Below are 23590 nucleotides of genomic sequence, written 5' to 3'. Positions count from 1 at the left end.
GCTGACATCCAGAGAACTTTGGTCGACTTCTTCGTCGCTGCGCAGGTTCTGAGTCTCCCTATTGAGGAGGGCGGTCAGTCGCTGGTGTGCGTGCGCACCCAGGTCGCGAGGTTCCGCCTTCAGACCTTGCGGCGATACCTTTACGTCGAGCCTCCTCCTAGGTGGTGCGCCCTGGCGACGGATTTTTTCTGCCAGGTGCGTAACCTCAACTACGACACGCAGCTCCTGTTCGTCGACCGTGACGGTTTGGAGGTCGCCCTCAAGACGCTGCCTGTCTTTTACCAGGACCTGATCACTGCCTGGAACATGGTCGAATCGCGTCGCGCCTACCCTCCGGCTGGAGTAGCGGCTGTCGTCAGGGAGCCGTTGCTCAGGAAGCCGCACCTCCGTACTCGCGGGTTCGAGTGGCTGTCGGAGGGGAGGGCCGCGGCGGCGAGGGTGACCAGGGTCGGGGACGTGCTGGGTGCCGGGGGCCTGGGCTGGAAGCTGCCGCAGGACATAGCAGGCAGGGCAGCGGTAGACGTCCAGTACGTGGCCACCGCCATCCGACGCCTTAAAACGGCGGTGCTCGGACCCGACGTAGTGCACCAGTTGGAGGACGCTCAGGTGTGCGGTGGGATCCCGTCCGCGCTCACCCCAGCCCGGACGGAATTTCACATTGGCCCCAAGGTCCCGTACTTCCCGCGGGAGCCTGTGCCCCACAACCTGAGCCGCCTCCGGAGTTTTAATTTTGTTCCCTTTCAGGGGGTAAAAAGGAGGGCCCTGTATAGACTGCTGCTGCACACCATCCACCTCTTCTCCCTCATCCACCGTCCGGACACGCCTTGGCGTGCCCATTTGCCACCGGGCGGTGGGGATCCCCAGTGGTGGGCTCTCTACACGGGAGTCCTCCCCCTTTCTCTCGGGGATCTGGGGTGGAGGGTGCTGCACGCAGCAGTCCCCTGCAACCGCAGATTGCGGTGGTTCACGGACTCCCAGCCCAACTGCTTCTTCTGTGGCGCTGTGGAGTCCATGGACCACGTGTATATAGGGTGTGGGCGTTTGCACTCCCTTTTTGATTTCCTGAAAAACCTTCACCTCTGCTTTTGGTTGCACTTCAGTCCCACGGTCCTGATCTTCGGGCACCCGGTACGGAGGAGGGAGGGCAGGTCTGAAGACCTCCTCATGGGTCTGCTCCTGGGCCTGGCCAAACTGGCCATCAACAGGTCCAGACAGCGGGCCGTGGGGGGGTGTCGTTAGGGCCGACTGCCTGCCCCTCTTCCGCGGTTACGTTAGGGCCCGGGTGTCCTTGGAGAAGGAGCACGCGGTGTCGACCAACACCCTGGAGTTGTACAGGGAGAGGTGGGCGCCGCAGGGAGTGGAGTACATTATTTCCCCCTCCAACTCTATTTTGATTTAGTCCTTGCCCTCCCCCTCACTGTCTGATCACACAGCACTGCCCTTTGATGTGAAGGGTGTTTCCTTTCTTCCTGGTGGTGGAAATTGAATAAAGATTCGTACACCTTGTGTCCTTCACTGTGTCTCACACCTGCACACACACACCATGGGTGCTGGGGGGAAAAAAAAATCAACACTGGGTCAGAGGTACTCTTCACTCTGAGGGAGCTGGATCAGTGTCAAGGACACTCCCTGAGTAAATAAAGGGAGACTTGGTGACGGGATACCGGCCGCTGGGGAGTTATTTCATAAAACATTACTGATTTCTGTTTCTAATACAGCCCAATCTCAGTAGGTTAGAACTCTGATGCAACATTAATAAGTTGCAAAGAGCATTCCTGGGCCTCAGGTTAGCCTACTGTGGGAGGAAGATCAGGGGCCTCTTTGACCTTGGAGCAAGTGCTAGGAGTTGGATCCAAGTCTCATCATAGGATAAATGTCCCCACTTCCACCGGGCACAGAGTTGGGTATGGCACCATGCCTGCTTCCCCCAGCATTAAACATGCACCATGTGGGTGGAGGGGACAGTCAGACCAGACCAGCCCTGCCCCCAGGCCTTGAGCCTGGCCCATGCTGGCTGTGTCTCAAACCCCGCAATGAAGTGGACAAGGCAGGAGAAACCTGGTACAAATCCTGGGCAACAAAACTGTCCAGAAGGGTCCATGTTGGTTAGTCACCCTCCTCAGGTCTCTCTCTGCTGCCCACCACGGGGCCCACATATCAATGTGATGCAATGTGTCACAGAGTGTTCATTTCCCCCACTACAGCCAAGTTACTGAGATCAAATTATATTTTTATTGGACTCGCTCTCGGGTTGTGGGTCCAGCTGACACTCACAGTGCAATCCCGAAAGGAGTGCTGCACTGTCACAGCTGTCATTCTTCAGGCCACATCTCAAACCCATTGACTCTCTTACACAGGCGTTCTTCTGAAGGACAGTAGGGGAGATATCCTGAGTGTTCAGGCCAATGTTTATCCCTCAGTCTACAACCTCTGACACAGATCATTTGATCTTTAACATATCATTGCTTATGGGATCTCACTGTGGACACAGGGTCTCCGCCATTTTAACAGTTTAGGAGCATATTTCGCTCATTGTAAAACGCTCTGGCCGGCGCTACAGAAATGCAGGATGCTTTTCTATAATCCATATTGGTGCACAGCTGAATACTGGGTGAGGCACAGTGCACGGTCTCCACTCAAGGTGAATAAAGCAGCAGGAACTCCAGGCCCATTGAAAGCCTTCAGGATCCTTACCCATCAATCACCCTGGTTTTCAGGGCAAGATTTCAGCAACACCAAGGTGGCTAGCTCGAGACTGGGAAACACACTGACCCACTAGACTTGTCTTTGTCAAAGGAGACACCCTGAAATGTGCAATGTTTGCTGCAGCTTGTGTAGGGAGCCACAGGAGAGGGGGAGCACTGAGGCACACGGGTTAGAAACTCCATCTTGGTTGCCTGAGTCCCCATCCCAGCTCCTTCAGAAGTTGTTGGAGCCTCAAAGGTCTGACCTGTCACCCACTCACTCGCCCAGTACGCACCAACAGCACACCTCAGGAGGCATGTGGAGGTCAACAAATTAAACTTTGAACAATGCAGAGTGAAAAACGCTCCCATTCACAAAACCCATTGAAACCCTGTTAAAGTTAACTGTTCATAATGTCATGACAGCAGCCCTTTGGGGAAACAGAAACAAAGGCTTGATTGAAACAGCACAAACAGATGGTCATGTTTGTTTTCTGACCTGTACACCTGACGTTAAAAATAACGGAGCAGAGGATTTCTTTTTACTCCCACTGGCAGTTACAACCTCTTTTTTTAAAATATAAACTTTAAAGAATCAGCGAATTAATATAAAAGGGATAAAAGACCTTTCACTCTCTCCATGTAGGCTCATCAGTTTGTGTTTGCTGCGTTGCGAGTTAAGGCCCATACAACAGACAAAATGAGGTACATTCGATTTCTAGCTCAATTTAAACCGGCTGTCACATTCAGGTTCCACATCCGTGTGAATCGTGCCCCTCCCACTGGGCCTGAAGTGGGGGCGGGACTAACCCACCGTGCTTGTGGTTTCCATGGAGTCTTCCCAACTCCTCATCAATGTGTTCTCAGCTTTCCTGATGTTGTTCCTATCTCCCCCAGCGTTGGCTGCTTACCTCCAATCTTGTAAACGTCCTGAAGGGGCAGGCGCAGGGGTTTGGTGATGGGGCGGGTTGGGGGCAGAATCGTGTCCAGGGCTTCGAGTAGGGTCACCCCATTGGCATTGCCCTCCTTGCGTTCGACCTTCCAACCTTTGAACCATGGCATCTATCAGCGGAAAGAGCAGAGGTCAGGAAGAAGGCATTACAGCCAACCTGATGCTGATCCCTGATGGTGATCTGTTTGGAATGTGCTTGATCTCTCACTATGCTCTCTAGATTACTGAACTGCATCCTGACTCACTACACCCCTTCCCTAATCACAATCTCCTCATCTCTCCCAAGTGGTGGGCCCAGACAGGGAGCGTCTGTGACTATTCCTCAATAATGTGCATCATGCTAACCAAGCTCTTCACCCCAATATTGGCCCTTCCCAGTGACAGATAATCACTGGCCACAGACTATCCCTGGTTTACATTCCTGCTCCTTGACCCAGCAGGGCTCCAAGTGGGGGCCAGGTAATGTTATACAGATTAGACCCTAATCCTGGTTTCAATTATCCTTTTGGTGCAGAGTCTGAGGACAGCTGGACAGAAAAGATCCAAACCCCATGGAACGCCCATGCCCTGGAGGTGGCGGGCAGAGAAAGGTCCCATTCACATCTGCCCGCGCCCCCCACCCCCACCCCCGCCCTCCCCACAACTGCATGCCTGAAATCAGGAGCTCTGTAGTTACATGGGACACCAAGCTGCGTGTCTATGGAAAAAGCATGAGGGACTACACCCTGCCCCCAATATGGCCCCCACCTTTGGGTGCTGGGGTAAGGGCCCACTCTGGAGGGTTTGAGCACATAGCTCAGGCTGAGCAGTGTAAAAATGAGGAAGGACTGCACTGTCAGAGAATGCCATCCAGTCCACTGCCTCTATTAAAACCCCAACATTTATATATGGCCATTATTCAACATCAGATTGAGACTCTAGTCTGCTTATCTGCAAATAAGAATTAATGAAGATCGTTTTGATGGAGATCTTAACCAATATGTGGGGTACGTGAAGAGAGACAAGAAACGTTTTTATTTTAACACTGATGGTTTAGTGTTGGATTTACTGCAGACACTGAAAAACAAGGCAGCCCAGTTTAAAAATGGATCAACCGGATGCCTGAAATCAGAGCTAATTGTTCAGCCATCTCACCCGTACAGGGACAGGCCATGGTTGCTTTTAGCTCGTTCCTCTCACAGACAGATCTTACTGACAGGCTGATATCAGACACCCACGACCCGATCTCTTATTTCCCTCATGTTTGCAATGCGAGGTTTATCGGTGACTCAGTGGAATTGAAAGGTGTCAGGTGTGAGCGGCCATTTTGAGCAGGCCACTCCTCGAGTAAATTGTACAAACACAAAATGGCTCCTGTGTCTCTCGGTTTCTCACAGCCGTCCTGGCACTGAGTGAATGCAGGCACCCGGCAACCACCCACAGTCCCCTAGCAACTAGCTGTCAGCTCCGAGTTCAGGAATGAGGCAGCATTCTAATTAAAAGCTCTCCTTCGTGCCTCATTCCCATGGCAGAAAGAAGGTGATTCACAGCTAATTAAAACCCCAGTGATATCAGCAACACATTCCACATCAACAAAGTGCTTTTCCAAGTTAAATCGCTAGCCTCTGACTGCAGTTTTGAAAAGAGTACTTCCTGACAATTCTCATTCTCCTGTACAAATACCACAACGATGGATGACAGCTTTTAGTTTTAACTCTCTCTCTCTTCTCAATCTGCTCCATCCATGTGTGAGTCATAAGATGTAAGAACAGAAGTAGGCCATTCAGCCCATCGAGTCTTTCCACCATTTAGTGAGATCATAGCTGATCTGATCATCCTCAACTCCACTTTTCTGCCTTTTCCCAATAACTCTTGATTCTCATTGTTGATTAAAAATCCATCTCAGCTTTGAGTATACTTAATGACTCAACCTTGACAGCCTTCTGTGGTAAAGAATTCCACAGATTCACTCCCATCTGAGAGAAGAAATTCCTCCTCATTTCTGTCTTAAATGTGCAGCCCCTTATTCTGAGATGGTGCCCTCTAGTCCTAGACTTCCACAAGGAGAAACAACCTCTCCACCTCTCCCTTGTCAAGTCCCCAGAGAACCTGGTATGTTTCAATAAGGTCACCTCTCATTCTTCTAAACTCCGTTAAGTACGGGCCCACCCTACTCAACATCTCCTCACTAGTCAGGAGAGTGATAATGTGTTCTGACCCTACACTCAGCCTTAAAGGGACAGTGATGGCCTCAGAATGGGGTGGGTACTGTGCTAAACACCAGTGCCATTTTGAAAGTTGCCTACTGAAGATGTTAAACCACCTTTTTCCAGTGATAATAAAAGATGTATTTCAAGGTGGAACAAGCAATGGTAAAAAATTGGTAGTACCTCCCCGGTTTCTTCACCTTAACTTTGCTGCATTCAGATTTTTTTTCTATGCAATGATTCACAGCACTTGGATCTGAGCTTTGTTCCATCATTATATCCATGCCCACTGCCTTCAGCTCTTTCTTATTAATCTCTCCTGACGTCTGCCTTATGACAGATCTCCCTCTTTGTTCTTCCTGCCACCTCGCCCTTCCACCAGTTTAAAAACACTTCCACTTTCTAGTTCCCTTCGTTTCTGATGATGGGTCGTCAAGCTGAAACATTAATTCATGTACCTCTTTCCACAGATGCAGCCTGACCTACTGAGTTACCTTAAATTTATATCTTCATCAATTAATATGCCATCAGCTTCTCCTGAATTATTTACATCACCCAGATCCCCCATGTCAGCATTGACCTGGGGGACTAAGTCTGTGACTATGACTCTTGCTTCAGTAAATACTGCTCTTGGCTTGGAATCAGAAGCCCACATCTCAGAATCACATTGGCTGCCTGGATGAAGAAACAAAGATGGCGCCAGAGGGCAGGATTGCAGCATCGTTAGAAGTGCCATCTTTCCAATTAGACATTAACCCAGACCCAGCTGCCCTGATGGCTACAAAAGAGATCCCATGGCACAAAGAAGGGCTGGAGATTCCCCAATGGTGCCTTGGCAAATACTCATCCCCCAATCGCTTCCCCTTTCCCACATCCAGCTGACCCACTCACCTTCACCCATCATCAATCCCAAATGGAGTGCAGCAGTTCAAAATGGCAGCTCACTGCCAACTTCTCAAGGGAGGACAACTAGGGATGGGCAAGAAATAGTTCTCAGCTAGCAATGTCACAACCCTTGCATTAAGAAAAAACTGCCTGAAAGTATTTTTTAAAAATCGCTGGAACAGATTGCCCGGACTTCACCTTATCACAGTCTGTGGGAGCTTGCTGAGCAGCCATTGGCTTATGTGATTCCTGCACTTCAAAAAGCATTTCATTGGCTGTAAAGTTCCTTACAAATAGAGTAAGGAAGACGTGTAGACCATTCAGCCCTTCCAGCTTAAAAGATCATGGCTGATCACATTTTAGCTTCATGTCTATATTCCTGCATTTCCCCTCAGAATATATCACCCCTTTGGTCATCAAGAGTTGACCCCGCCTTAAAAATATTTAAAGAGTCTGCAACCGCTGTCATTTGAGGAGGGGGATTCCAAAGATTCACAGCCATCTGAGAGAAAAACATATTTCCCCTTCTCTGTCTTAAATGGAAGCTGCAAATGTTTAAAAACTATGACCCCCTGCTTCTAGATTCACCCACAAAATTAATTATTCTTTCCCCACCCACCCAGGCAAAACCCTTCAGGATCTAATCTGTTTCAGTGAAATCACCTCTGACTTTCCTAAACTCTAGAGGATAAAGTCCCAACCTTTCTTCATCAAGTAATCTGCTCATTCCCAAGTACACAGTTCCTGGAAACTGAGTGGGTTCTGTTCTGGAATCCATTCACACATGGATTTTTAGGCAAGTCAAACACAATGCAGGACAATATAAAGCAGCTGTTGATAAGTACAGGAAATGTTGGATCTTTAAAATTACACCCCTGCATGGGTTAACATATCTGAGTACAAGCATTGATAAATCAGATGTTTGATAAATTAGACTCGTTAACCTTCCCTGAACTGCTTCCAATGCATTAACATCCCTTCTGTAAGTTCAATGGCCAGTCCTGTACACCATGCTCCAGATGTGGTCTCACCAATGCCCTGTATAACTGAAATATAACCTCCCTAATCGATATTCAATTCCTCTCACAGTAAAACATAACATACTACTAGTTTTCCTGATGACTTGCTGTACCTGCAGACTAACCTTCTGTGAAACATGCACTGGGGCACCCAGCTCCCTCTGTATCTCAGAGTTCTGCCACTTCTCACCGTTTAGATAAGACTCTTCTTTGTATTCTTTCTGCCAAAATGGACAATTTCACAGTTTCCCACAAGGTACTCCATTTGCCAGATCTTTGTCCACCCACTGACCCGATCTCTATCCCTTGGTAGGCTCCTTATGATCTCTTTTCAACTCACTCTCTGACCTACCTTTCTTCAGCAAATGGAGCTCTATACCTCCAATCCCTACATCCACATCATTTCTATAAATGGCAAGGAATTGTGGGCCCAGCACCGACCCCCATGACACACCAACCATGAGACCTGGCTGGGAGAGAGTGAGGAGAAAGTGAGGACTCTGCACATGCTGGAGATCAGAGTTGAAAATGTGTTGCTGGAAAAGCGCAGCAGGTCAGGCAGCATCCAAGGAACAGGAGAATCGACGTTTCGGGCATAAGCCCTTCTTCAGGAATGAGGATTCTGCAGATGCTGGAGATCAGAGTTGAGAGTGTGTTGTTGGAAAAGCACAGCAGGTCAGGCAGCATCCGAGGAACAGGAGAATCAATGTTTTGGGCAAGAACCCATTCCTGGTGAAGGGCTTCTGCCCGAAACGTCGATTCTCCTGCTCCTCGGATGCTGCCTGACCTGCTGTGCTTTACCAGCAGCACACTCTCGACATGAGACCCTGCGAGCCCGATAAAGACCCACTGATTGCTCCTCCCCGCTTCCTGTTCCTTCAGCAGCCAATCTTTGATCCACTTAAACAGGTTACTCCCCCACACCAAGAGCTTTTATTTAATGTGCATCTTATCCAAGGGAGAAATGTTAAGGCTGTGAAAGTCAGGAGAGAAATGAAAGTCTCCCTCCAAATGCGGATCTGCTGACATTTTCAAAGAAAAGTAACTGATCGGATGACAGATTGGCTCTGGACCCAAGATTCTGGAATGTTCCCTGCTGTTGCCTGACTTGCCAGACCCTCATCTTTTTATAGCTGCCACCTGACCTCATGTATCCATTTCAGACAGTAAGCTGGGCTGGTGGTGTGTAACAAAGCTGATAAAGTGAACAATGCCCTGGCTTCACTGTTTCATCCCCCCCCCCATCCATATAACCTCGAAGCTCAGTGAGCAGAGAGCTGGGTCTGTACATTACGGAACGATGGATAGAGACTGAGAGGTTACTCAGGTGATAAAAATAAAGATGGTCATCATTTATCCCATCTATGGGCACGTGGCTCAGCTTTTTACATAAATATCATCAGTGACGCCAACTCTCTCTGTTAAAAATACACGGCTCAGGCAACTGCTCATGGGCAGTGAGTGAATGTCAGCTTCCAGCCCCCACTCTCTGAGCAAACAGCAACAGGGGATCCTACAGCACCTCTGACCTGCTCAAACATTCCATCTGGCTGGAGCTACATTGTACCTCAATTCCATTATTCTGTCTCAGTTGACTTCTCACCACACAAAATCATTTCTGCCTCCCACCTATCAAATCCCCATTCACATTTTAAGCAACTCACTCAGGTCATCTCTACTCGAGACAAAAGAGTTCAATCAATCCCAGTCCCCTGCTCTATCCCCATGAGTAGCCTTGCTAGTTCCTTTTGAACCGACCCTCCCACACTATTTAACCCTTTCAGTTCCACCACCATTCTGACAAATGCGTACTGCATTTCTCCAACATCCCTTTTCCCCTTCTGATGCTCAAAACTGGCTGTGATTACTCTGAACGGGCTCTGTGCCACAACAGCCACCCGAGACCCTGCACACCACTCAAGATAAAGGCCATCATTAAACTTTTACATTATGTTAGTTCCTGTGACCAGCTTTTAATCAATTCTACACTTGAATCTGCAATCTCTTTGCTCACCCACAGTGCCTAACTTCTCATTGCTTAGAAAATATTCAGATTTGTCTTTCATGAGTTAAAGTGGATGATCTCACACTTTCCTACATTAAAACCATTGCCGATGTAGTAAATTGATTAATCTGTTAATGCTCCTTTGTGATTTTCAATTCCCATGTACCCTGCTGGCATTATCGGGTAATTAGTGTTGTCATAAGATTTTGATATACTGTATACAACTCGAGTTTCCGTCATTCAAGTCATGTATCGATTTAGATAGAAGCTGTGATTTCAAAATGGATCTCGGGACTAGGGGAGGGGATCCCAGATCATGTGTTACCACTTACAGGACAGAGCCATGACCTTTATTCTCTGCCTTCTTCCTCCCATTGGCCAGCCAAGGGCTGACAATCTCCCAGGTCACTTCACCATCTTGTCTAGGTCTCAATGAGACCTTTCTGCTAATCTCTGCTAATCACAATGTGCTCAGTCTCCCATCCACCTCATCCCAGGGAGCCTGTCCTCTATCACCTTCACTGCAGGTGCCCTCTTCCTGAGGTAAGGAGACCAACACTACCCATTGTACTCTATTGGTACAGTCCCACCAAAACTGCCCAGCTTCCTGCGCCTAGAAACAGTCTCTGCTCATTCACTCCATCAAAACCCTTCAAATATTTGAACACCTCAATTTAATCTCGATTGCACCTTCACCACTCGAAGAGGAGTGCCAATTTTTCCACTTCCTCCTCCTCACTGAAACCACTCACCCTCATCGCCCTCAGCAAAGCCTTGACGTCTTTCCTAATGTGCGGCACCCAAAACTGAACCCAACTCAGTTCCAGAGTTGGAGGAGAAAGTGAGGTCTGCAGACGCTGGAGATCAAAGCTGAAACTTTATTGCTGGAACAGCACAGCAGGTCAGGCAGCATCCAGGGAACAGAAGATTCGACGTTTCGGGCACATGCCCTTCTTCAGGAAGAAGAAGATTCCTGAAGAAGGGCATGTGCCCGAAACGTCGAATCTTCTGTTCCCTGGATGCTGCCTGACCTGCTGTGCTGTTCCAGCAATAAAGTTTCAGCTCAGTTCCAGAGTTGGCCTCGCCATTGTTTATAAAGTTTGAGGATAATTTCCATACCTGTATTTATAAAGCGGAGGTACCCACATATCATTTTGCTGTGTCATTCTCTATGCTTTAAATACATACATCTCCCTGATCATACACCCTGCCTTCAATACTGTGCCTTCCACACTGTCTTTTATTGACTCATTCCTCCCATTAAAATAAATCATTTTACATTTTTAGTGTCATGGGGTCCTTACAGCACAGAAGAAGACCATTCAGCCCATCAAATACATGCTGTCTTCAATGCAATTCAATCAATCCCAGTCCCCTGCTCTATCCCCATGAGTAGCCTTGCCTGTTCCTTTTGAAACCACGCATCTCCTCTAAATTTCATCTCCTATGTATCCAACCATGTCACTACCTGGCCATATCCTCCTGAACTCTATTGTATCCTTTACAGTCTTTGAATTTTTGTCCTGTGTACCCAAGTCCAGATCATTAATATTTAACAATTCTTTAATTTACTGTGGAACATGGGCGCCACTGGCTGGGCCCTGTGGTTATTGCCCGTCCCTAGTTGCCCTTTGAGAAGGTGGGGGTGAGCTGCCTTCTTAAACCGCTGTAGTCCATGTGCTGTGGGTAGACCCACAATGCCTTTAGGAAGGGAATTCCAGGACTTTGACCCAGCGACAGTGAGGGAACGGAGATATATTTCCAAGTCAGAATAGTGAGTGCCTTGGAGGGGAGCTTGCAGGTGGTGGTGGTCCCATGTATCCGCTGCCCTTGACCTTCTAGGTGGGAGTGGCCATGGGTTTGGAAGTGCTGTCTGAGGATCTTTAGTGAATTTCTGCTGTGTATCTTGAAGATAGTCCACACTGCTGCTACTGAGCATGAATGGCAGAAGGAGTGGATGTTTGTGGATGTGGTGCCAATCAAGTGGGCTGCTTTGTCATAGAGTCATAGAGATGTACAGCATGGAAACACTCTTCAGTCCAACTAGTCCATGCCAACCTGATACCTTAAATGAATCTAGTCCTATTTGCCAGCATTTAGAAGAATGGAGGGGAATCTTATCAAAACATATAAAATTATGAAGCGAATAATTTAAGGGTACATAAATTTAAGGTGAAGGGTGGAAGGTATAGGGGAGATGTCAGGGGTGGGTTCTTTACCCAGAGAGTGGTGGGGGCATGGAATACGCTGCCTGTAGAGTCAGAATCTTTGGTGACCTTTAAGCGGCAATTGGATAGGTACATGGATGGGTGCTTAAGCTAGGACAAATGTTCGGCACAACATCGTGGGCCGAAGGGTCTGTTCTGTGCTGTATTGTTCTATATTCTATGTTCTATGAATAGATAAAATAGAAGTAGAGAGGATGTTTCCACTGGCAGGTGAAACTAGGACAAGAGGGCATAGCCTCAAAATCAGGGGGAGCAAATTTAGGACTGAATTGAGAAGGAACTTCTTCAACCAGAGGGTTGTGAATCTGTGGAATTCCCTGCCCAGGGAAGTAGTTGAGGCTTCCTCAGTAAATGCTTTTAAAGCTAAGATAGATAATTTTTGAACAATAAAGGAATTAAGGGATACAGTGAGAGGGCGGCTAAGTGGAGCTGAGGCCATGAAAGGTTCAGCCATGATCTTATTGAATGGTGGAGCAGGCTCGAAGGGCCAAATAACCTACCCCTGCTCCTCGTTCTTATTTGGCCCATATCCCTCTAAACCCTTCCTAATCATATACCTATCCAGATCCCTTTTAAATGTTGTAATTCCTGGATGGTATTGAGCTTCGTGAGTGTTGTTGGAGCTTCACCCATCCAGGCAAGTGGGGGGAGTATTCCATCACACTCCTGATTTGGGCCTTGTAGATGGTGGACAGGCTTTGGGGAGTCAGGAGGTGAGTTACTCACTGCAGTGTTGTTAGCCTCTGGCCTGCTATTGTAGTCACCATGTTCACTGTCTGATCAATTGATGCAGGGTTTATCCCTCTCTGCATTTTCAAACTTGGGAGTAACATTTACAATTGTCCAGTCTGACACCACCTGCATATCTAAGGAAGATTAGGAAATTGCAGTTTGGATGTCTAAAACGTCTATCCTTATTTTTCTCAATAAGTTACAATGAATCCTATCTTTTATGGTGTTCAGTTTTAGCTATTTTCATCCTAACGGATGGCATGATTGTCTCTCTCTCTCTCTATTGTTATTTCCTCAGTGAAAACAGGTGCAAAGCATTCATTTGGTTTTAACTTATCAGCTGTGGCCTTCACCACCACAGAAGGCTGGTCCTTCATTTGCACATTGTTAATTGGGGTAGCCTTTTACGATACGTGCATTCAGAAAAGACTTTAGTTCTCTTTTATATCATCTGCTCATCTATTCTCAAACTCTCTCTTCGTTCTATTACTTTCTGTTCGGTGCTCCCTTGTCCTGGTTGTATTTATTTGCTTCTTCATTGAACGACAGAGCTGACTTTCAGATGTTGCAATTCAGGGAGTTGTATCCTTGGACAACTTCCCTTCATCTGTGAATGTGTCCAGTCTACCCCCTCGTAAAGTCCCATGACTGGTATTGCTCCTTTGCCCTTTAAGCTGTCAATCTTTGATCCAATTTCACCAGATTCTTACCCAGCTTTACTGAAACGACTCTTCCTTAAATATTTCAAATTGGAAATTTCCCTCAGCCTTCTTCATCACTGTTCAGAACCTTTCATTGTTGGAATGTTTGGGATTGAAGGTGAAGTATTGAGCAGGTTTGGAAATGGGGTTCAGTGGCAGGAAACAGAGAGGAGGCAGAATGGACACCTTCTCAAATTGGCAGAACCTGTGAGTGGTATCCCACAAGGATCTGTGTTGGAGCGTCAACTGTTCATCATGTTTATTAATGATACAGAGGATGGAGGAGAAAGCCCCTTAGCTTAACTTGGTAGTGATAACGTTGATAGTGGCATAAAATTACAAAGAGGTATTGCGTCATTGAGTGAACAGGCAAAACAGTGTGAAATTAACTTCAACATCAGCATTCACATCAGACCTGAAAGAAGAATATCTGAAATGATAAAATGATGGAAACAGTGAAGGTCCAAAGAGACCTGGTAGTGCAACTATATTGAAATGTCATGAACAGAAACAAAAAATAACAAATCAGGTAAATGAAAAGCTGCTCCTGTATCTAGAGGATTAGAATACAAGGGAATAGAAATCCTACCGCAGTGATACAAAGCCCTGGTTAGACCCCCACCCCCTGGAGTCACTCTGGGCTCTGGGCTCCACGCTCAGGAAGGAGACACCGGCCTTGGAAGCAGAGTTGTCTCAATTCCCCAGAATGAATCTTGACTCTAATGTTTACAATGCAAGGGGAGATTTCATAAACTAACCTTAATATTCCTTGGAACCCAGAATATTAAGAATTGACCTGATTGAAAACTGCAACATATTAAAGAGAAACAGAGAGGGGAGAGAAAATTTATCGGATGTCTAAAACAAGGAAGCTTGGTTTCAAATTTAACTAAAGTGAATTTAGGGAAGGTTTCCATGCACAGAAGATGATAAATGTTTGGAACTCTTTTCTTGAAACAGCAATTGCTTCCAGGTCTATTGTTAATCTCATTCAGAGACTGTAGACTTTTGTTAACGATGAAGGGATGGTGGGTACAGTTAGCTAGGTTGCAGATGAACTATGATACCATTGAACACTGGAGCAGATTCTTGGGGCTGATTAATCTGCTCCAGTTAACTTAATTATATTTTGATTGCTGTTTATCAAATGCTCCCCACCTCCTGGAAAATCCCCCATTTGATTCCCTGGAATGAGGTGTGGAAATACTTCCTCATTCTATGTACATATTGGACACAAATCAGGAATTCTGCCACCTCTTCTCCCTTTCCAGTATTAACTCAGCCTTCATTCTCACCAGACAAACACTGGTCAGTATTTAGTCCAATATCACCTCCTCACAATTGGTGCTCTGTAGCACAGTCCTACACACACCCAATAGCTTCACTACTTCCCCCCCAACCTTCCTACATTCTGATAAACTGGAGTCTGTCTATACTCGTGAAGTATATCATCACTCTCCAATTTATTAACAGTATATTTGACCAATATTGCCATCAACTCTATGATTCCTTTTCCAACTTACCTGAATAAAGAAAAAGAAAGTTCTGTTTACAACGTGTGGGCACAGACTGATTGAGGGTTGTAAGGCAGGTTCGGGAAGTGGTTAGTAAGGTCACAGGGATCTGCTTAATAACAGCACTCAGTATAACAACAACCATAGGACATGGAAACATTTATAAACTGCCTCAGCTTCATGTTCAGTATTATTTCCAGTTTTGGATGCCACACTTTAGGATGGATGTGAAGGTATTCAAGACAGATTGGATCAGATGTTTCTGCAATTCACACAAGTTCCTGAGATCAGGGACTTTAGTTAGGTGGATCAATTGGAGGAGCTGGGACTGTTCTCCTTTTAGGAGATTCACAGGAGGGCTTTCTGATTAGAAGGGTTTCTGATTAGATGTGTTTCTAATTAGAGGGGTTTAAGTGGATGGCCAGAGTAGAGGAGGAGTTACCGTTCCCGCTGGTGAAAGAGATGATAAGCAGACAACATTAATTCAAGGTGAATGACAGAACAGGCAACAGTGCCATGAAGAATAGGACAAAACAGCCAGAGAGAAAATCTTTGCATGGCTCGGAAAAGGAATGGAGGAGTCAGACAAGCTGAATGACACTTGTAAAGGGTTAGCATTAACTCAATGGACTAAATGGCCTTCTTCAGTGCTGAAACCATTCCAAGATTGAAAGACATTGTAAACAGGCAGACAAGTACTCAATCCTCTCCTGCTTTGAGCTGACTGTCTGTTATTGCAATTAAATAATAATCCCAGGTGAGTATCTGTGCAGGCACCAATCCTATTTACCATGTTCCAAGCGTTTACACACGTGTACACTGAGTCCATTTTAGTCTGCTTTGTATTCCCGTCAATGCACCCTCACTGTCTGTCCTTCCTGGATGGACAAATAGGTACTGGGGTGAAAAATTACCACAGCATATCAACAGAGGTTGGAGCCCACACCCCAAAACCGGGTACAACAGGACCCCACTAGGAGGTAGTGTTTAGAGAACTGTACCCCAACATGGAGTCAGTCATCATCATACTGACCAGCACACATCAATCCTTTCAGGAAGGGATAATTTGGGATAAGAATCTTGACTTGTATGGAATTTCAGGTCTCGCTGTCCATAAAAACCTGTCATTTCTCTGGGAGAAAATTAAACATGGATTCTGAATGTTTACAGGCAATTCTTACTCACATTGGGTGAGGCCTCCAACATGTTATCACCATGCCAACCGGACACTGGCACAAAGGGGACAGTGATTGGGTTGTAGCCAATCTTTTTAATGTAGGCGCTAACTTCCTTCACAATTTCATCGTAGCGCTTCTCACTGTACGGAGGCTCGGTGGAGTCCATTTTGTTGACCCCCACGATGAGCTGCTTCACCCCGAGAGTGTAGGCCAGGAGCGCGTGCTCACGGGTCTGGCCGTTCTTGGAGATGCCAGCTTCAAATTCACCAACACCAGCAGCCACTATCAGCACAGCGCAGTCAGCCTGGACAGACAGAGAGAGACACACACACTTCGTCAAAGTCATGCTCTCTGACCCCTGTGGGCACCAACCCTTGACCCCTCCATTCACTGTGGACAGAGCTCCTTTACAATTACACTCTGCCCTCTGACCCCAGAGCTCACTGTTCCCTCTGATCATTAACCACTGACCTTTGCACTCCCACTGACCCACGCTGGCAAACTCAGAACCAAGCCCCCAGGTTTTAAAATTCCCTCCCTTATTTTCAAATCCATCAATGGCCTCACAATCCATAACCTTCTGAAATCTTTGCAATCCTTGGATTCCAGCCCTTGCAGTCAAATATAGGTCCAGCCTGAGTAAGAACTGCAGCTCTGCTCCACTAAAGGAGTATTTAATTTTGTCAAACAATCCACCGTTTTTATGATCTATTTGTGGATGACTTTCATCAGTTTGAAGCTAATTTGAGCTTCAATTGCCAATCAGGTTCCAGGTTACCAGTTCAGTAACATAACTGCTACACCCAATAATCTGATGCAGAACCACTGGGTTAGGAATTCACAAATGTTAGCCCAGGCTCACTCTGTGTTGTCACCCAAGGTTGCCTGCAGGAGACTGTGGATGTGTGTCTGTCATAATGGAGTCAGATGTCACTTGACACCAGGTTATGGTCCAACAGGTTTATTTGAAATCACAAACTTTCGAAGCACAGCTCCTTCATCGGGTGAAGCAGTGCTCTGGAAGCTTGTGATTCCAAACAAACCTGTTGGATGATAACCTGGTGTGTTGTGATTTCTGACTTTGTCCACCCCAGTCCAACATCAGCATCTCCACATCATGTCATAACGGAGAACTGGTCTAGCCTGTGATGCCCTCTATGAGTGAATAGTCTGGTTACCCTCACTAACTGTTTTCACAGAGATGTGTCACTCTGGTGAGGTTCAGAATCTTGACAACACCTTTAGAACCACACCCAGTACCACCCTGAAAACTGTGAGTCCTCAACTCTAATCCACTTACTATTCCCTATTCCCTTCATCAAAACACTGCTGGCTGTACCGTCACCTCTCTGTTTTGTTTCCCTCAAGATTGTCTTTAAAGTTTTTCTCATTGACCCAAGCCATTAATCACCTGTCCTGATTCCCATTTTATTTAGCTCAGGGTCAATTTTGTCTGATTATGTTTGAACGGAGTTGACCAGATGGGGTAAAAATCAGGAAAGGGAGGAATAAAATGCTTTGATTTCAAGTTTGGAAATCTGCTTTGGCCTCCCACAGCTTTTTACTGACCTGAGAGGTTCCAGTGATCATGTTCTTAATGAAGTCCCTGTGGCCAGGAGCATCAATGATGGTGATGTAATACTTTGGTGTCTCAAACTTCCACAGAGAGATGTCAATAGTGATACCTCGCTCACGTTCAGCTTTCAGCTTGTCCAGGACCCAGGCGTATTTGAAGGAACCTTTACCCATCTGAGCAAGAGTGATCAGAATTGGTTCTGTGTCAATGAGATATTCGCACTACAAAGATCATCAAACGCTTACCATAGAATCGACACCTTTTAAAACAATGTGGGAGATTGCAAGGAAAGTATTTACAAGAATATCGAACTTGAACAAAACATTACTTATACAGATTGCAGAGTACAAAGGCAGGTCATTCAGCCTCTCCTACCTGTGCAAGCTCTGTGAAAGAGCTATCCAATTAGTTCAACTGCTCTGCTGTCTCGCTATAGCCCTGAATGTTGTCCTGTTTCAATTATTTAGCGAGCTCCCCTTGAGGATTAGTCTATCCACTGCCTGCTCTGGCAGCTCATTGCAGTCTATATGTGGTGATTGAATGGCGGAGTGGACTCGATTGGCCGAATGGCCTTACTTCCACTCCTATGTCTTATGGTCTTATGATGATGATTAACTTGATCCAAGCTTCCTGAATGTTGATTATGTTCCTGTGGAACATGCTGGGAAGGTGCAACATCAATGTAATTTGTTGTTGGCTATAAGAACCAATGATTCTGAGAAGTTCCAGGTCATCCCTCCAAACTATCGTTGAACCCCTACTATGTGGAAGCATTCGTTACATCAAATCAACAGCAAACCTCTGAAGAGCATCCCACCCAGATTACCCCATAGCCCGGAATTTCTTTGCCCAATCCACCTAACCTGCAGATCTTTGGACTGTGGGAGGAAACTGGAGCACCCGGAGGAAACCCACGCAGACACGGGAAGAATGTGCAAACTTCACACAGTCAGTTGCCCGAGGCAGGAATTGAACCTGGATCCCTCACTGTCCCTAAGGGTAGGCTGCGAGGTGAGGTAACTTCTTGAGTATCACCAAGTGACTTGCTGGACCCTATATCAGACAGCAGTCAAGAGTCAATCACATTGCTGTGGGTCCGGAGTCATATGTGGACCAGACCAGGTAAGGATGGCAGATTCCCTTCCCTAGGACAGTGGTGACCCAGATGGGTTTAAAGACAATGGACAGTGGCTTCATGACCACCATTACACCAGCTCTCTCTTCCAGATTTTTACTGAATTCAAACTTCTGCCATGGCAGGATTCTACTCCAGGTGCTCAGAACATTAACCTGGGTCTCTCGATTAAGAGCCCGGTGACAATCCTGCAACACCACTGGCACTAGCTATCCAGTGGTACTGATGTGACAGAGACAATTACAGAGATGGGGATGAATGAAGCCATGGGGGGTTATGAATACAAGGATGAGAATTTTACAATGGAGGCGTTTCTGGACACGAACCAATCACCGTGGACTGTATTTGTGGAGAACTAGCCAGCTTGTTTGAAGAAGAGGTCCTCTGTGCGGGAACCACCCACGTGGCAGTTTGAAGCAACTGTCCTGCTGCACAGGAACTTCTAGCTAACTGCAAGGTCACACACCTTCAAACCAGTCTCCCAGCCAGGGCACGGAGGGGTCAATGCGTGAAGGGAACATGGTGAGAGATGGGAAAAGGGTAGCAGAGTTTAAAACAAGCTGAAGTTTGGGGTTGGGAGACCAACCAGGACAACACTGGAATAATCAAATAATAAAACCAAGAACTACAGATACTGAAGATATGGGTGTCATGGTAGCTCAGTGGTTAGCACTACTGCCTCACAGCACCAGGGGCTTGGGTTCAATTCTAGCCTCATGTGACTGTCTGTGTGGAGTTTACATTTTCTGCGTGGGTCCCTTCTGTGTGCTCTGGTTTTTCGCACAGTCCAAAGATGTGCAGTTTAGGGTGGATTGGCCATGGGAAATTGACCATAGTGTCCAGGGATTAGCCATGGGCAGGAGAATTGAGCACTCAAGGCCTCAGCCTTAGAGTAAAGAGGAAACCTTTTAGAACAGAGATAAGGAGAAACTTCTTCAGCCAGAGGGTGGGGAATCTGTGGAATTCATTGCCACAAAAGGCTGTGGAGGTCAGTTTATTGAGTGTATTTAAGACGGAGATAGATAGGTTCTTGATTGCCAAGGGGATCGAAGGTTACAGGGAGAAAGCGGGCAAATGGGGTTGAAAAGCCTATCAGCCATGATTGAATATCTGAGCAGACTCGATGGGCTGAATGGCCTAATTTCTGCTCCTATGACTTACGGTCTTATGGGAGATGTGGTGTTCTAGGAATAGGGAGGGATGCTGATGGAGGGTCAGCGCAGACTCAGTGGTGCATGGTCTCTTTCTGCACTGTAGGAATTCCACATTTCTGAAACAAAAGCATAAATTGCTGGGAACATCTCAGCAGCTCAGAGTTAACATTTCGGGTCCAATTGCTTGATGAAGGGTCATTAACTCTGTTTCTCTCTCCACAAGTGCTTCCAGACTTGCTGAGTTTCTCCAGCTATGTCTGTTTTAGATGGAATAACCAATATGGATGTAACAAAGGTGTGGTGGGCAGTTTCGACTTGAGGCTGGGGTGGATATTGTCAAAGTGACCGATCAGCGGGAGCAGGTGGATGTGAGGCAGGATATATTACCAGGATGACAGGGAACCCTGAGACATGAGTAGTTGGGTAGGGCCAGGGAAAATAGGGTGCCTTGAAGCTTCCAGAATGTTCTGTCATATTTCCAACCACTTTCAAAGCACATTCTCTGCATCTGAAGAGTCATCCATGAGATGGGTAAAGAGTATAAAAATGGATAAAGGGTAAACAATGAGCACAGAATTGCTGAATCACTAGACAAACATTAAATGCAAAACAAAAATTGATGCCGATGCTGGTTAAGGTCCCACGTTCACAGATAATTCCCAAAACGTATCAGCTTTGAAAAAAAATAGCAGGTGTCAGAAAAAGCACAAGTAAAATTAGTTCAATCCTGCAGCCATCACATCCACATTACTGGAATATTCTGAATGCCTGGTGAACGACAACTACGGAAAGGTCTGACCCATTGGTGAGTCAGCAAAGACACTGAACCTGGAATAGATCACCATGGAAACCAAGGACAACAAGTTGCATTTATAGAGCACCATTAAGGTAATAAAGAAATCCAAGATTCATAGTAACATTATCAAAAAAGGTCATCAAACCACTAAAGGGATTATTTGGCCAGGTGAGATGAGTTTTAAGGAGGAGATGGAGCGAGAGAGACAGGGGTTGGAGTTCAAGCAGCTGTAGGTCATCAAAGGCAGAGATTAAAATGAACATGTACTAAACTGGAGATGTGCAGCAATTTCAGAGGCTCGTGGGGCTACAGGAGATTACAAAGACAGGAGGAATGAGGCATGGAAGGATTTAAAAACGAGGTTGAGAAATTTGCAAATTGAGGTGCTGTAGTAGAGGGGAAGGTAATGTAGGTGAACCAATGGGAGGTGAAAGGGAGTTGGTGTGAACAGGCCAGCCAGGACATCAGCCCAGAAAACATCACCTGGTCAAGCCTGGAGGACACAAACTGTAACACAATAAAGAGAAGCGATTTCAAAGGATGGTCCCCACATCTGCTGGCTTCCATCATCCTGGACCTCACAAACCACAAGATGTCACCAATCACATGATCAGCAAACGGCCAATTGTTAACCGGTTTGTTAGAATGGTTGGCATTGCAATCATCGTCCATGGCAAGTTTCCAACTCTGAACGGGCAGATCTGGGATGTCTTTTTTTAACCCACTGCCCCACCCAATGCCAACAGCCAATGATAACATCTTCAATCACTTTAGAATCAATGAAGAAACGGGGACAACTGTGCATTTTTTTAAAAAGTCAGATATTTCTCCCAGGTGCTCACCCAGTGACCTGCAGGTTAACTCAATCCCAGCAGACACTGGGGTCAAACCTGGACAGTTCATAACAAACAGACAGGCATCAAAATGGTAAGGTCATAGTTCATTTTCTTAAAAAAACAGTATTTGACCACCGTCTGCAAACAAATCCTACTCCAGAAAATTAAAATGAAGGAAAAGAACATTTAAAATATAAATATACTGTAAACAAATAGGACATAATCTTTCAACCTCTACAATATTGAGTTAAGGGACTGAGTGGGCTATTTTTGCTCCTAATATGGTCAGGGACCAAACTCTGCTGAGGCTCAACTGGGACCATACTGGAAATGTGACTGTGCTGAAAGCAATGGTAGGAATACGTTGGGAATGTGTTGGGACACTGATGGTAACATCTTAGAAGCTGTGCTGGGAAAAGTGCTGGAACCAGGGCTGGGATGGAGCTGAGATTGGGATGGAAAATTGGTGCAATGTAGCTGGGATTCAGTGGGGAAGCTGCTGGGATAGATTTGGGATGCTGCTGGAGTGGAGCTGCTGGGATGGATTTGGGATGAAGTGGGAAACTGCTGGGATCGAGCGGGAAGCTGTTGGGATGGAGCTGGGATGGAGTTAAGAAGCTGTTGGGATGGAGCTCGGTTGGAGTTGGGATGGAGCTGGGATAAAGTGGGAAGCTGTTGGGATGGAGCTGGGATGGAGTTGGGAAGGTGCTGGGATGGATTTGGGAAGGTAATGGGATGAAGTGGAAAGCTGTTGGAATGGAGCTGGAATGGAGTTGGGAAGGTGCTGTGATAAAGTGGGAAGCTGTTGGGATGGTGCTGGGATGGAGTTGGGAAGGTGCTGGGATGGATTTGGGAAGGTAATGGGATGAAGTGGAAAGCTGTTGGAATGGAGCTGGAATGGAGTTGGAAAGGTGCTGGGATGAAGTGGAAAGGTGCTAGGATGAAGTGGGAAGCTGTTGGGTTGGAGCTGGGATGGAGTTGGGAAGGTGCTGGGATGAAGTGGAAAGCTGTTGGGTTGGAGCTGGGATGGAGTTGGGAAGGTGCTGGGATGAAGTGGAAAGCTGTTGGGATGGAGCTGGGATGGAGTTGGGAAGGTGCTGGGATGGAGTTGGGAAGGTGCTGGGATGGAGTTGGGAAGGTGCTGGGATGAAGTGGAAAGCTGTTGGGATGGAGCTGGGAAGGTGCTGGGTTGAAATAGGAAGGTGCTAGAACTCTCCGTTACCTCTGCCGCCTCCTTCTCGAATTTTTCGATGGTTCTCTTGTCGATGCCGCCACATTTGTAGATGAGGTGTCCGGTGGTGGTGGATTTGCCGGAATCGACATGCCCGATGACCACAATGTTGATGTGAATCTTCTCTTTGCCCATGGCTGGGGCTGGGGCTGGGGCTGGGGCTGGAGCTGGGGACAGATCACTGCAGCAGAGAGAGAGAGAGAGAGGAGTCAGGGAGGGGGGATCCTCGGAGTCAGCCCCGCTACAGGGAAGGTGAAAGGGTCAAGCCCAGTTCTGGGTTTGGGAAGGGGGCGCAGCCTCCAAGACTCTGCTGAGGATCTCGCTCAGATCGGGGGGGGGGGGGGGGGTGGGATATTCCAAAGGATCCCAGCAGGTGCCTGGTTTCAGTTCATGGAGATTGGTCTAAATATAACTCCCTCTCAATCCCGCCCTCTCCCTAAATGTAATTATCTTTCCCAATCTCCCAATTCCTTGCTTTTAAAACGTTTCTTTGTCTGGAATGATTACATTAGTAGACTGTCTCCTTTTCATTTCCCACCCAATCGCTTCTCTCTCTCTCTCCCTCCGTGTGGAAGAATAGCTGGTTTTATTCCTGGGATTATTCTGACTCTCTGCGCCCTTTTATCTATCTATTCCTCCTCCTTCCCTATCTCACCATCTCTCTCCCTCCTTCCATTCTATTTAATCCTATTCCCTTTTCACTCTGTCTCCCTGTAACACAGCTCCTGCTTATTGAGTGCAGACAGCCCAGCCCTCCCCCAGGGTTAGCCCCCGCTCT

General features: G+C 46.8%; 1 protein-coding gene across 1 annotated transcript in view; it reads right to left on the bottom strand.

Moving 5' to 3' along the window:
• The window catches only part of LOC122560322 (elongation factor 1-alpha 2), a 40290-nt gene extending 17286 nt beyond the window's left edge, over positions 1-23004 (bottom strand). Inside the window, exons 1-4 of the mRNA XM_043710929.2 lie at positions 22804-23004; positions 17654-17833; positions 16092-16388; positions 3596-3746 (exon numbers count right to left, since the gene is read on the bottom strand). Coding sequence (XP_043566864.1) covers positions 3596-3746; positions 16092-16388; positions 17654-17833; positions 22804-22947 — 772 coding nt within the window. The 5' untranslated portion in view covers positions 22948-23004. The remainder of the gene's footprint in view (positions 1-3595; positions 3747-16091; positions 16389-17653; positions 17834-22803) is intronic.
• Between the last annotated feature and the right edge of the window lie 586 nt (positions 23005-23590).

The sequence above is a fragment of the Chiloscyllium plagiosum genome, unplaced genomic scaffold (genome assembly GCF_037043375.1).
Source record: "Chiloscyllium plagiosum isolate Xiang-an unplaced genomic scaffold, Cpla_swu_hap1 HiC_scaffold_15, whole genome shotgun sequence".
NCBI classification, from domain to species: domain Eukaryota; kingdom Metazoa; phylum Chordata; class Chondrichthyes; order Orectolobiformes; family Hemiscylliidae; genus Chiloscyllium; species Chiloscyllium plagiosum.
This window is presented reverse-complemented; position numbering and strand designations above follow the sequence as displayed.